General features: G+C 56.4%; 2 protein-coding genes across 2 annotated transcripts in view; one reads left to right on the top strand and one right to left on the bottom strand.

Moving 5' to 3' along the window:
- Positions 1 to 3,214: 3,214 nt before the first annotated feature.
- VOLCADRAFT_92618 (uncharacterized protein) lies at positions 3,215 to 12,355 on the bottom strand (the record flags this gene model as incomplete). Its single annotated transcript, XM_002951964.1, has 17 exons — positions 3,215 to 3,523; positions 3,999 to 4,215; positions 4,719 to 4,828; positions 5,329 to 5,445; positions 6,084 to 6,126; positions 6,665 to 6,770; positions 7,044 to 7,129; positions 7,357 to 7,698; positions 8,115 to 8,149; positions 8,706 to 8,859; positions 9,072 to 9,142; positions 9,546 to 9,701; positions 9,987 to 10,138; positions 10,704 to 10,806; positions 11,122 to 11,210; positions 11,583 to 11,899; positions 12,273 to 12,355. The coding sequence occupies 17 exons, from the start codon at positions 12,353 to 12,355 to the stop codon at positions 3,215 to 3,217; spliced, it is 2,490 nt and encodes an 829-aa protein (XP_002952010.1).
- Positions 12,356 to 12,981: 626 nt separating this feature from the next.
- Positions 12,982 to 14,407, top strand: part of VOLCADRAFT_92617 (uncharacterized protein) — a gene marked incomplete at both ends in the record, with an annotated part of 6,678 nt that continues 5,252 nt past the window's right edge. The window contains 5 exons of the mRNA XM_002952035.1: positions 12,982 to 12,984; positions 13,093 to 13,198; positions 13,313 to 13,375; positions 13,643 to 13,713; positions 13,999 to 14,083. Of these exons, the coding sequence (XP_002952081.1) occupies positions 12,982 to 12,984; positions 13,093 to 13,198; positions 13,313 to 13,375; positions 13,643 to 13,713; positions 13,999 to 14,083 (328 nt within the window). The remainder of the gene's footprint in view (positions 12,985 to 13,092; positions 13,199 to 13,312; positions 13,376 to 13,642; positions 13,714 to 13,998; positions 14,084 to 14,407) is intronic.

Below are 14,407 nucleotides of genomic sequence, written 5' to 3'. Positions count from 1 at the left end.
TGATCTCCGTCTGGCTCTTCTGTCTGATCTCAAGTGGATTGCTGGTCGTCTAAAGTGCTCATCATTTTGCGTTGGTTGGGCCATGAGTGGCCGGCGTGTGACTCCGTTTCTCAGAAGGTAGATGTATACTCGTCTCAGTTGATTCGAGTGGGTGAGGTTCTGGAGAGGTTATCTGCGTTCCTTTTAAGTGACTGGGATCAGTTCAGCCAAGGGGGTGATCCGCGTGTGTTCCAAGGTAAAGGGGTTTCGCTTTGCAGGTATCATAACTGGATGGGCTCCCCTTCACCAGCAAGAGAGGGCTCCGATCCCACAGGCTATTTGCGTGTTTATTTGCCGGCCAACCAGTTGCGTATGGTTGCCAAATTCCGTCTTTGTTGTTGGCCTTTGGAGGTCAACAAAGGACACCATAGGCCGAGAGAGTGCCGTACGTGTCAGGTCTGTACGTCGGGTAAGGTTGAGGATGAATACCATGTGCTCATGGAGTGTGAGGCGTATACTGAGTTGCGTAATAGGTTTCTGATTAACGTTGAAGATACTGATATGCGCAAGGTATTTCTTAATACCAATCCGAGGAAAATCGCTACTTTCCTTACTGAGGTTTTTGATGAGCGTCAACAGCGTGCTCTGGAGCCTCACGGCTCGTGAGGGCACCCGCCGCGTCGGCGGCGGAAATACTGTAACCACAATACAATACAATTAAAATGCTGGAGGCCTACCTGCATCTCCAAATCCCCTAACTCCTAACTTTAAGCAGCCTCACTTAACCTGTCCTAGCAACAGCACTAGCAGTCCGACGGAAAAGGCCCAGGCCCTAAGGTCAAGTTACATTTGTGAGCTGCGTTCGGTCGACAACCGCGCGGTACCGAGGCTGCAAAAAATTGACCCTTACTGCATCCCTCTTGGTAGGAGCATCGCGCAAACAAACCGATGAACACGACGATTGAAGTCCTTTAGATGTCATCATCACAGGGGGCCCCAACCTGTATGGGAAGGGTCGCGGGCTGCGCATTCCGTCCACCACCTAAAATGACGAAGCGCTCCGAGCAAAGATCTCGCCTCGCCAGAAGCGGATCCCCCTTCTGCCTCATGACAGCCCGCACGAAAGAAACCCCAAGAGCTCACCCCATGCAGCCCCCTCGCCACAAACCCCCAAAAGATGGTGGGAAAGCAGCCAACCAGCCAACAGCTGGGCACGCTGGGAGGAAGGGAACAATTGGGCCATTTGTGCATCATAATGGCCAGCACTCCTACTTACTCCACCCACGGCCCCAACCCACAACAACAGTGCGACCTGGTGCGACCAGATCACTGCCTTGGTCACTGCCATGGGCTTCCCGTCGGTCAACGGTAAAGGGACACTTCCTCGTCGCGTCCGTGAAACAATGAGTACGTGTGCCAATTGGGATTCTCTCTTGGGCCCTAAAACACACAGTCACAGTCCCCCCCCACACACACACGTACACGGATACACGTGTTTGAAGGTAGCGTTCATCACCCATACACCGTGCATTTGATGTCAATCGTGAGAATTCCCCCAGACAAACAGATACTATTTTCGCTCCATGAGCCCTCATCGCAAAAATTAATGAATAGCGATGTGCGCGCATCCAGATGCTCTCATATAGTTCACAGTATGTACGGCCGCGGTGGTCATTTTCCACCGGCAGAAGAAAGGAGAGGGGGGCCATTGAGCGTCTGGCGGTCCCCTTTAAAAGTACGTTGATAACGGACGAAACAAGCAGACGCTCGCACTGGGCAAAGCCCGCGACATGTAGTACACCGCACAGTCCCACACTGCCCAGGCTCAACCCCGTGGGCATCGGCCGCATGAGCCTCGCGCCCCCTACCTACGTGGCCATCTCCTCTTCAACACAGGCACCCAGGCGTGTTTCTACGTTGGCACAAAGGACCTGGCTTTCCAGGAAAAAGCCACCATCACACAAGTATTATCACTAGCAACTTTTGAGTCGACTAGGTGGCCGCATCAACACAACATGGGGCCATCACCTGTATCGTCCCTCCTCCTCCGCGGCGGGGCGCCATCGACAGCAATTTTCACTACGAAAGGATTAGGCCACCCCCATAGGTCGCTGAAAAGCCGAAAGAGACGAGGCGAAAGAGAACCCCACACTTCGGTCTCCTAGCACGGCACACGCGCACCCCGTGGATAATATCCCGTGGATAATAGGGAGGACGACAAGAGTCGCCAAAATCCGCGTAATCGCATCACCATCCAAAGTATATGCCCATTCACGGCATTCACGGGGCCGCAGTTGGCGGCGCGCGATCAGTATCCCCTAGACCCCCCTCAATACGCGGATGGAGAGGCTTGGCCCAGCCCTCCATCAATTCCAAAACCTGAATCAATCAGCCAAATTCTCAAGTTCGCACGCGAGGCGCCCTCTCAGCCTTTTCCCAAGAGCAGGGCGCTCTGCGCGCCAACAAGCTAATCAAGGGCAAGATCTGGGCAGCTGCTGGGCACGCCACAGCGTATCTGCTTGCCTTCTGGAGCCAGGTTAACAGCACGTATACGTGGACAAAACCTCCCACCCCAGTCCCCGAGACCGTGTGGTCCACATCGTCAACACCCCCCAAAACCAGGAACTTCATCCTCCACACCCCTCCTCCTCCTCCTCCTCCCCCCTTCAACAACTCCACTGCTCTCGCCCGCTTCAACTCTTCCTATGGCCCCTTCCGTACTTGGCGTCTTCGCCTCACACACCCTGCTGCCGAGCCCTCCTGCTACAAATCACGACTTCACGACACCTCGGGAAAGGAACGAAGGCAGCAGATGATGGAATACAAGCACAGGCGACTTTGAAAACCTTACCCCTAGGAGGCTTCCTTGCGCCTATTTTCAAAGATCCCCATTCCGTCTTCCACAGACCCCACAGGGCGAGACTCCCCCCTTCTTCTTAGCCAAGAAAACACACACGCACCTCGCTAGTCGCTGCCCTCGACATTCCAGCAGACCAGTCCGTTCCAGCAAGACATGACTAGCTGGGCACGCGCCCAGAGGACGGTCGGCGGAACAAGCAGGGATTCCATCGCTATGTGCGCTATGATCTTTCCCCGTTTAAAGGATACAAAACAAACTCCATCCTTAACCCCCCGTAGCAACTGCAGAGTAATAAAATCCGTTCGTTTATTTATTCGTTCATTCACTCAGTCAAAAAGGAGCGCACTTTTTACCAGTTGTACATCCATTTCCACATCACGATGAGGCTTCCATCCTGTCCAGGAGAACCCCCGGGCTGATACCAGGCAGAATGTCCAACAGCAAATGCTGCTGCTGTTGTCTTACATCTGATTGCTGTTTCTGCTGCTGTTGCTGCTGCTGCTGTAACCCCTGATGGAGCTGTAGGTGCGTGTAGGCCGCCGGCGCTGGCAAGGCCACGGGCTCAATGGCCGTGAGGTTGAAGGCGTATGCGTTGTCCAACCAGCGAGTTGTGATCTTGTCGCTGTTTGTGGCGGTGTGGAAGGGCTCAAAGGGGTAGGAGGGCTCCGCGGATAGGTCCTCCACCTGCAGGCGCAACAGCGTTACACGCAACGACGGCCAAGGAAGAACGAGTCTAGGCAGCCGCATGACGAATAGCGACATGACCAATATAGCGGCATCACCAGGAGCAGCAGCAATACAAATAATAGTAGTGGTAGCAAGAGCAGCAGCAGCGCGCCTTGTGCTGGTGTCGAAAGAGGGTCGCAAAAAAAAAACCAAACGATACAGCTCTCACAGACGACCTCACCTAACCCTCATATGACCTCCAAGCTCACACCCCCTCACTCACGAGCCCCGTCGCCCGCTCCTACCGAGCAGCACAAGGCACGTTGCCTGGGGATGGTGGCCATCAACCCACAGACTCCCTCTTAATTTAAACCCATCACTGCCCTACGACCTAGCCGGGGGGCTGGGGGGGCATGGCGTTCGCCCCACCTCGGGCCCATCGGGCTCGGTCCCTGTACCCGTGCCCCTGGCCGTCACTACCAGCAGCCCTCACCTCCCCAAAGATGGTGTGGCTGGCTCCCCACTCCGGGTGGTCCGCGGTGGCAATGAAGAACTCCTTGCAGTTGGGGATGATGCAGACGTGGCCCTTCCTAGGGTGGGTGCAGTGATGGGATGGAGTGGGAACAAGGGAAGGGGCCAGGAAGGGTGGGATAAGGTTAAGGACGTGGGAGCGGTGGGTAATGGCGAAATTGAAGCCTGGAAAGGGTTGGCTGTACGGGGGTGGCGCGGGTGGCGCACGTGCAGGAGAAGTAAGAGGTGCAACGGAAGGTGCAGATCCAGGATGGGCAATGCAGGAAAGTAGCACCGGGCAGCGCCCTCCCCAATTAAATCCCGTCCCCGGGCCAAACCCACCATCCTTACTTCCGGAACCTGCTGCTTTGTTGCAGAATGCACTGGTAATGTTCACCGACCGCACCACCCAACCGCACTTTCAAACCTTGTCTGTTAGTCTTAACAAAGCGCCACGGACCCCTCGGATCCTATTCCTGCTGTTACCATTCACTGCTATGCGAGCGTCGGTCACTTTCCAACACTGTCCCTCAAAAACCGCGACATGACGGCGCTTACTTGCGCGATGCGGCGTCGCGTGACGTGGTGCATGATGTGGTGGTTTGGCTGGTGGTTTTTGACTCCCTGCTCGGCTAGATGATTTGAGGCAGCACGTGGTGCGACCTCAGGTAATGTAAAGCCACACATGGGCGACTCGACTCACTTTACTTGCAATTTCTGTGCATTTTCAAAGGGCGGCTGCCGAGCCAGATCCTGCAGACTCCCCTGAAGCAGGGCGTAGGGAGGACCGTAGAAACCCTCCTGGCCCCAGTTCTGGATGTAGATTCCGTGTACGGCGGGACGAGGTGGGAATACCAGGGACGAGGAAAGGGATTAGATGTGGGTTGGGGGTGAGGGGGGTAATCAGTGGGGGGGGAGAGTAGGGAGGGGGCCCCCAGGGTTGGCGTGAAGGCCGCATCGCTGTAGGCCACCACCCTCCAGCCTCCACCCCTTGTTGTGTCTCTTTTGTCCCTGTCCGCGTAAATGACTGTCCCTGTCCGCGTAAATGGCTGTCCCTGTCCGCGTAAATGACTGTCCCTGTCCTGCCCCAGAATCAACGATGCAGGAGGATGGTGGTGGCACAGTCTCCTTTCCTTACGAAAGGATGGCTTCGCTGTTGTGCTCCAGCGCCCTGCGCTACCCTGACCAGCCATCAGGGCATTTCTCGGAGGGAAACAAAAACTGGTCTCTGCCGCTGCGCGGGTGCGTGGCAACAGACACCTGGCGCCTAAAGGCCGGGATGGGGACCGGCCGCCCGTTTCCGCTAGACCCACCATCGGCACTGGCTCGTGGCGGTAGAAATTGCAGCCGGGGCAGTTGGCTTTTTGCGCCAGCTCCCAGACCAGCAGACATGTGTCGGGCGCCAGGTCTGGTCGCAGTTTAATGACGAACTGCAAGAACACGCAGATGGTACATATGGAGATGGTCGGAACAGCAGAAGGAAACAAGTTGAAGGTTCGCGCGTGGTAGTAGAATCGCGGAGATCGCCCGGCCCTCTTGCCTAGCACCAGCAACCTCGCGACATGGTAGTTTTGGCGTGACATGTGACTCTATACAAGTCTTTTTGCATGAATGCATAGCAGTTTCTCTATAGTGAAAAGCGTGGACACGGAAGGAGCGGCAGTAGGGCGAGCGGAGGACCCAGATGACTCAACCAGAAAGCACTCTTCGCACAGTAAAAATATACCAATGTTGAACATGTGTATTTTTTGCCGCAACAACGCCACACCCTGCAAAATCCGCGTCTAGCGGATTATGTTCATCATCAACGCGGCAGTAGAAACGATGACGCCTCGTAAGCATTTACACATCATCAAGTCAACTTAAGAATAGCATTCATGCACGAAAGCGTGCCCAAAAGGCCAAATTTGATAAAAGGGAACAGGCAGGCGTGGTGGACTTGCCTCCCCGAATGATGATGATATCTTGACTTTGAACTCCCTTTGTTGCTCCTTAGCCTTAGAACCTACGTAAAAGCAAAGCTTATCAGCGGGCTAAATTACAATGGAGGAAGTATGACTCAACTCACGTTGCGTTTCATGATAGCCAATAAATGCACCGTTGCGAGTCCCCTCAGATAGTGACCAAAAGCATCCATTGAATAAAAGAGTGAAAATGGCCGCCACGCAAATTCTCGGCATTCTTCTCCCTATTGATTGCTGTCGAAGCGCTATATAAAACTGTCGGTACACAGGTTATCTAGGATATGTATGCGTGTGAAAGTTCTTAAGGAAATGCAATTTCACTCAATAAGGAAGGTGCACCTACGGAAACATGCTTGGGGCGACTGATTGTTGCCAAAGATGTCTTACATAGGAGGCGCAACAATCAAGTATAACTCCCTTACACGGCCAACGACGCACCCAAAGTCACTTACAGCAAGCCCTCTGGTTCGCGAACGCTACAGGCGCATCGGGTACGGCAGTCACCGTTTTGAACAGCAACGCTGGATCTAGGTTGAAAAAAGAAACGCCATCCGCTTCGCACGTAACCGCCCACAAAAGTTGCACAATATGCCAATACTCGCAGGCACACTGAAAAAGGTAACAGGCAGGAATTAAGCGGGCTATCGTCCTCCTGATGCAACGTCAAGCCGGCTGTGCGGCTGACGCGGCCTCCTTGAATGCCTGGACAGCCGACGGTAATCGAAACAAGCCAATCGCTTTGCCCTGGAACCTGCGAGGAATGTTATCAAATCTTTGATAAACTTTATGAGCTGCAGGCGGATGGACAATTGCAACCTGTAGAGTCGATAAACGATTCAATCTTTACGGCATATGCTACATAGTAGCAAATTTTTTTCAAAATGTTGAACTTAACGTCACCAGCCAAACAACAAACCAACCTCTTATGCTGACGAATTTTTAAATAACTTTATATACATTTCCTAAGAAATGGTCGATGCATCCCGAACCCCAATCCATCGCAGCCTCTTTCCAGCCTTTACCCACCTTTATCCCCTCCTCTTACCTGCCGGGTCGGCCCCCACCTCGTCCCCCAAGCGCCTCTGCCACTCTCGGCCCTATCACCTTCACCAGATCAGGCCGCCCAGCCACAAGAAACATCACCTCCAAACTGGGCATCCGCGAACAGGAGGGGCCCAAGGGGGGAAAGATAGGAGGCGTAAAAGTAGCAGTAGCAGTACTAGTAGTAAACTGGTAATGGCGGGAGGTGTAAGAGGACAAGGGAGGAAAGGCGACAGCAACGACGAGGGGTCCTCAGCATGAGGATTAATCAATTCTCCTTGCACAACCAAACCACGTCGCTGCTTTCTCCCCCCTTCCCTCTTCTCCACCGTTCACCTGTCCTCCACTCCTGATGCACCTTTGCCATCTCCTGAGGCCACCTGCTGCTGCCGTTGCTGCTGAGGTTGGGGATCCGTGTTGTCCGTGGTCAGCAGCAGCACCTGCATCTCCGAAGCCGCCTCCAGCGCCGCCGCCGCCACCAGCGATAGGAAGTCCAGATCGCTGGCGGGGCGGTGCAGGACGGCCCAGCTCAGGCGGTCAGGGGCACCCAGACCAAGAGACGCAGACTCCGAGCTGGAAGCTGCGGCAGCAAAGCCGTCCTGCGCCAGCTCCCGCCCCAGGCGCTCCGCCAGCTCAGCCGCAAGCAGCTTGCGGGCCTTGGCGCCCTCGCGGCGGTCCCTGGAGCCAACCGAAAAACCGCCAACGCAATACGGCGGTTAGCGGAACCGTTAACGGTCCTTGGCTTTTTTGGGAGCGTGCGCTCCCACAAGGCAGCGGCATCATCGAATCCTTCCAGCAAGAAGTGTCGGGGCCGTCAGCTGAAAGGGCGCCTGTGGGCTGCGCGCGGGCCCATTGGGCCACCGATAGGTTGGGGGCCCACTGCCGCGCCTTCATTGGGACGGGGAACGCGTCGCGCCCACTGTGAGGGAGCTGCTCGACCTCTCTCCACTGCCGCCGCCAAGCCACCCGCCATCGCCACCACTACCGCCGTCATTTAACACCTGGGGATGTGCAACAGCCGCACTGCCTCCCACCCCCTTCACCCGCCCAGCTCTCATACCCAACCCACCTACCCAATCCACACCCACTCACACCTGAGCAGCAGCTCCACCATGTCGGCGTGTCGCCACTGGGGAGAAGGGTGATTTCGGCGGGCGGGCGGGGGGTAGAGTGGGCGGAGTACAGGAGACCACCCGCTGAACTGGAGGGGGGAAATCATGTGCCGGCGTCCAAACCCGAAACTGCTGCCGATGAAGTCAAGGAACCCCGTGGTTCCAGGATAAACCCCCATTACGTTACCGACATCTTTTGTGGTGTTAGGACTGGAGGGCGGCGGGGGGCGATGGGCATACGAGCATAAGGCAAGAACACGGACCCCACCGGGGGACGTGGAAGTTGGGAAGGTGGTGCAGCCGTACCGGACAGCAACACGCGTTTCGAGGCTGTGGCAACCCGCATGGCGTTGCGTCGTCGTTTAAGAACAAACAGCGACGTTGGATATCCCAGCCTCCCTCTCCTTCACACTCCCCTAGCCTAACTTAAGCCTACTTAACCCTTCTTTTCCGTTCCTTCTTTTCCCTTCAAGTCCCCACCAGTAGAGATAAGGCCCATCCAAAACCTCCTTTTGATTGAATCCTCTTTGAATGAAACCCTAAAAAACTTTGAAAACTTTTTAAAGCCCTCACCGGTGGACACGTCAGCTTGGCTGTGAGTGCCGCCTCTCGCGTTAGGCAGCCCGCCAGCGCTGCCAGCGCCCGTCCGCCGCACATGACACGAACCCGCGTGTGCCCCCGGGTGCGTTCCGCGCCCACCACCTTGAGGACCTGTACTTCACCCGTACTGCGCACGTGGGTGCCTGCCGCCGTACGTCAACGAGGCCGTTGGGGATGGGCTGGGGATACGATGTGTTGTCGTGGTGGTGGTGGTGGTGATGGTGGTGTGTGCGATTTAGGGTTATACGTGGAAGGGCGCATGTTGGCATGTATGGGATGAAGCTCACACGCAGGGGTTTGTTTGGCTGTCCCACCTCCCCAAAACCCATCGCAACCCACCTCACCTCACCTCCGCACGCGTTCGCGTCAAGCCCCTCCACGTGCACCAGCCGCACCTTGCCACCCTTGATCTAACATCCACAACACCGTTTTAGCGGCCGGACGAAGGAGGCGGGACGAAGGGCACACGATCACGAGGTGGAACAGATTGAGACACAACCGCCGGTGAGGTGGTGAGGAAGGAGGAGGCTTCGGCTATACGCAGGTTGTGGCTCACGGCAATGCCCACGGCGGCCCACAGCTACACGTGGGGGGGAGTTCTCCCCTACAAAATAGGGGGGGGAGTTCATACCCAGGAAACCCTTCCCCATGATTCCCAGCCCTCTCAACTCCAGCTGACCTCCTCCCCACCTCCACATTGCGGGCCTTGACGTCTGAATACGCCCGTGGCGGTTCTTCTTCAGGGACCCGAGAACTCCCTTTCTCGTCTCCTCCTGCTTTCCCCTCTCGGTTCCCCCACTCGCTTCCTCCCACCTTGTCTGCGGGAGGCAGCTGGCCTCGGAACGTGGGATCCCGCTGCAGCACCTCCATGCGCTCCATGTCAGCAGCGACCCGTGGGTCCAACACCAGGGGGGTCACGGGACGCAGCGCCCGCAGCTCCGCATTGGCGCGCGCCTCTAACTCCAACAACTACTCGCGCGCACTCGCGTATGTTTGTGTGTTGTTGGGGGGAAGAGAGGAGCCGTGTAGGTGTTTTAGCTCGTGTTTAGTATGTATATCTGTAGTTTGTGTTGGGGTGGGGGTTGGGGAAGCTGCGCCCGGGACCCCGTATCATGTCTTTGTGCCTCCGTGCCCTGAAATCAGGATATCTGAGTGAGCACAGCGCGACAGGTAGGCAGACGGACAGACAGACAGACAGACAGACAGGCAGAGGGACGGACGGACGGACATACAGATGTATAGGCAGAGGCGAACCTGCTCTGCAGAGAGCTGTGGCACAGTAAGGTCCACTGCCACACATCCATAGTCTCCCGACCCGTGGGTCTCCGGGTCCAGCGGATGCAGCTCCCAGCTGGCGGTGTCCGCACCCAGCAACAAATCAGCCACCGCAGAGAACACGTGCTGGCCTGCCGGACACAACAACACGTGGGGAGGGAGGGGGAGGGGGGCACGACGAACCACAGACGAGTCAAGCTGTCGATAGCCTGGATAGATGGGATATCCCCTCACAGGAAGATAGACAGACAGATACTGCATCAGAGAGGAATATGTAAGAAGTTACCAGAAGTTACCTTATCTGCCAGAACCGACTTGGGAAGGTCATAGGGGAGAGTCATATGACGACAATGCAAACAACAAGCAAAAGGGATCAACTGCCGACACAAGCAAAGCACCAATTGCTGCTCTTGGGGGCGATGGGATTAAATGCAAGAATGGAGGAGGTCGGGATGGCGTATGGGATAGAAGGGTTGCCGCCTATGGCGCAGGGTTGCCGACCAGCGGACCGTTATTCGCAGAAAGAGGGATGGAGGGTGGCAGGGTGGAATGGGGCTATGGAAGCAAGAGGAGGGGGAAAAAGGGGGAGGCTCAGTTCTTGGGGGGGGGGGACGAGACCCCATCCGGCAGCTACGTCGCGATACATACATACATACAGACAGACAAACAGGCGGCCACTCAGCCTCGCTGACCCACCGGTGTGTTGCTGCATGTGGTCGTACCGCCGTTGCCAGTCCAACCGTACCTCCACTCGGGTTCCCGGCTCCAGGGAGGCATCCGTCAGGTGGCACAGGGCGCCCTGGACGACCGGGCGGGGGCAGCACCACCACCACCACCATCACAATCAACAACAACGCACAGAGAGAAAGAGAGAGAAAGAGAGAGAGAGAGAATGGAGAGACACCCACGTAACTGACTCAGCATACTCACGTGGCTCTACTTCACGTGCACCACAACACCCAACGTACCACATCGGCAAATTTACCCCTCCTCACCTCTTCTCACCCCTCCTCACCCCTCCTCACCCCTCCTCTCCCCTCCTCACCCCTCCGCACCCCTCCTCACCCCTCCTCACCACTCCTCACCACTCCGCACCCCTCCGCAATTCGCTCACCTCCTTCCACATCACCGCCACCACATTCACCACAGGCCAGCTCCGGACCCCCACAGCCTGATCGGCCGATGGGACAACGAACAGCTGCCCTGCAACGTAACACGGACATTGCAGGGCCAAAATGTTACATGTACATGCTACCGATAGTGCATCGTGCCGTACGATTCAGTACGGCAAATGAAAACTCCGTCACGCAGGGCTGTGTTGAATTGCAGGGCCGTAGTGTCCTCAGCCTGTGTGTTGAGACATCATGATGACCGGCCCACCCGGACCGGCCCCACGTCACGTCACATACATACATACATACATACATACAGAGCACCACGCATGCACACCGCACAGAGATATAGGCACACACAACATAGACATACTTACATACGTACACACAACTCGTCCACCGCACGCTCCACGGCCGCCGCACGTACCCCTCAATCCCTCAATGCACCCACCAGCCCACGCACCTATATCGCAGGGTTGACCCCCGCTCTCCGGGAACATGGGCGTCTCAGCCAGGTAGACTTCATAACGGCCCAGGCCAGGGGTCCCACCACTGCACGGTAATGGCGGTGATGGCGACGAGCCTGTTGCCGTACCATCTGCTGTCACGGCAATCGCGGGTTTCGGTCCCTCCGCAACCAGAGGGGTGTTGCTGCTGCAGCCTGGCGGCTTGGCGGAGCCGCCCTTGGCCTTGTTGTCTTTTCTGACACCTTTGGCAGCGGCCGCAGATAAAGGTGGATGCGGGTGGCGGGAAGGAGGAGGGGTTTCGACGGGGAAGCATCTGTCGGTAGTTGCGGCCGGGAGTTGGGGGCAAGAGGGGCCAGGGGGGAGAAGGGGGTTGGGTTGCCACAGGGTTGTGTGGGATGGGTTGAGGTTGAGGATGACTACGCCGTTTCGCTTGGGGTGTCAGGTCTGATTTGAATCGGCGACCGTTGCAATTGATGACGGTTGGAAGTGGTAGTTGTGCTCCGAGCCGAGATGGCATCGGTTTGATGGCATCGGTGTGAGGGAGAAGCCTCAAGGGAGGCAAAAGAATGAGCGTTGAATGGGGTTCCGGAGGGAGTGTCAGAGCTTGTGCGGTCCCTCTCGCATGTACGGAGGCACACGTGCTGGGACATCTACTGTACCTGTACCCCTTCTGGCAAGAGACACACCTCACGACGGTTGTGGTTAATGAACGCAGGTAGGCGTCCTGCTGGCAGAGGCAAAGCCCGGTGCCAGCCGTCTCGTCAATCATGGTTGTTCGTAGGCTTTCACGTCCCTCAGCTCAAGAACAGTGTTTTAACTGTACTGCTATGCAATCTATTTCCTTATCTGATTTTCGTCGACTCGTTTGTGCACGGAAGGATTTCGCAGCACCACCGTACTGCTGTGTTGGGAAACTGTCGGCGTTTTGGTTCAGCGAGGTAACATGCTCATCGTGCGGCATGACGACTGAAACTGCTTTCGTGCTTACAGTTTACATCGTTATAGTGTGACCCAGATCACCGGGTCATAGGGATTCTGGGGATTCTGTAGTTGCCGAACATTACGGTGTAAACGTTACAATGCTTGCTAGCATCGCGGCGCTGCGGCGAACTGCTCAGGGCAGCGAAGCGCTGCTGAATGCATGTATGTCACCATACAGGCAGCCTTTGGTAGTCCGACAGATGCACTTCCTTTGCTAAGTTCGTGCACCCTTTCATGCTTTACTGTGCGAGAAATAGCTCTCAACAAGTATGACTTTTAATACGGTAAACAGGTGCAAGCAGGGCTGGGCTCTGGAGTAGCCACTGCGGAAATCCGCATGGCTTACGCGCTTCGTGCAGTTTCCAACGGCCAGAGGTGCACGCAACGACAATCCTGTGTGTCCGCAAGGATGATATGGTAAGTGACCTTACAAACCTCGTTTACCTTTTTTCCAAACTCACAGAGCCCTCGCTTGCATTTCCCGGGACCCGCCGCCTTCCCTGCGCGCACCCCTTTCGTATCCAGGTAGTCATGATTGGGGACGGCCAGGTATCCGTTGGGACCGTCACCGTCAAGCCAAACGTTCGAAAAGTCCGGCGGATAGGGGAAGGTGTGGTCGCAGGCTTTGCAGGTGCGTGCCAGGAACATGAATCCGCAACTGTTGTAGGCGGCGGTGTTGGAGATCCCTCCCGCACGCTCACACAAACACAAACACACACACTCTTCCTCACCCTCTATGTCACAGGTACGGCAGCCGACGGGTTATCCCTCCTGGAGCGGCTGGAAATGAAACTAGAGGAGCACCCGGGTATGTGGCGAAGTTGATTCCTAAGGGGGTTTGTTGGGTTGAGGTAGGTTAGGGAAAGTTTAAAAAGATTATGATGTGGGCCGAAAGAGCAGGAACATAATTCACATGCAACCCGAATAGCGAGGCCTCATTAAGGAGAAGGCGTTTGGCAACACCATCGTGTGTGTGTGTGTGTGTGTGTTTTGTGCGTATGAGTGGCGTTATGACACCAACCCCCTTCCCCCTTCCCTATTCCCCCCTCTCCCCTCCCCTGCCCATCCAACCTAGGTCAGCTGCTTCGTGCGGCGGTGGAGCTCGCCAAGCAGTGGCGTCAGGATAAGGCCCTGCGCTTTCTGCAGGTGAGGGGGGACCCCCACACACACACCCGCCCACCCGGTACTTCACAACACCGCCCGCTCAGTCACCCCCGGCGGATCATCATCATCATCATCATCATCATCATCATCATCGTCATGAAACCCCTCCACTGTCGTTATTGCTATCGCCACCACCACGCTATCACGCGGATCAGTAGCGGGGCCGCACTCACTGCTGATTGGGGGACGTTGTGTTGCAAGGCTATTGCAAGGCGCGCACATCTCTCAGTATGCATGTATGTATGTCCATCTTCCCCTATTTGCCAGGCCGAGTTGCTGGTGGCTGACGCCAGCACCACCCTCACCATTTCGGGAAATGGGGATGTGCTGGAGCCGCACGACGGCGTCATGGGTGGGTAGGGCGGGGGAGGGGGAGGGGGATGGGGAGGGGGGAGGGGGAGGGGGAGGGAAATGGCGGTTTGGGTATGAGCGTGTGTATGTGTAAGGGAGGGAGGGACGGGGGCTGTGGTACGTAGTGGCGTCGCAAACTTCCTCAAAAGTGCCGTGCACATGGCGAGATCTGACTTAACACGCTGCAAAGCGAGCGCAACTCGGCCCAACAGCAACAGCGGTCACAGCAGCAACAGCCGCTGCGGGAGCCGCTGATTTGGGGTCCGCGAGCAATGGCACCGCCTGCGGGCGCAAGTGGAGCAAACGGCACATAGCGAATAAATAA

The sequence above is a fragment of the Volvox carteri genome, assembly GCF_000143455.1.
Source record: "Volvox carteri f. nagariensis unplaced genomic scaffold VOLCAscaffold_27, whole genome shotgun sequence".
Taxonomy (NCBI): Eukaryota; Viridiplantae; Chlorophyta; class Chlorophyceae; order Chlamydomonadales; family Volvocaceae; genus Volvox; species Volvox carteri.
The sequence above is the reverse complement of the archived record's forward strand: the minus strand, read 5'-3'. Positions and strand labels throughout refer to the sequence as shown.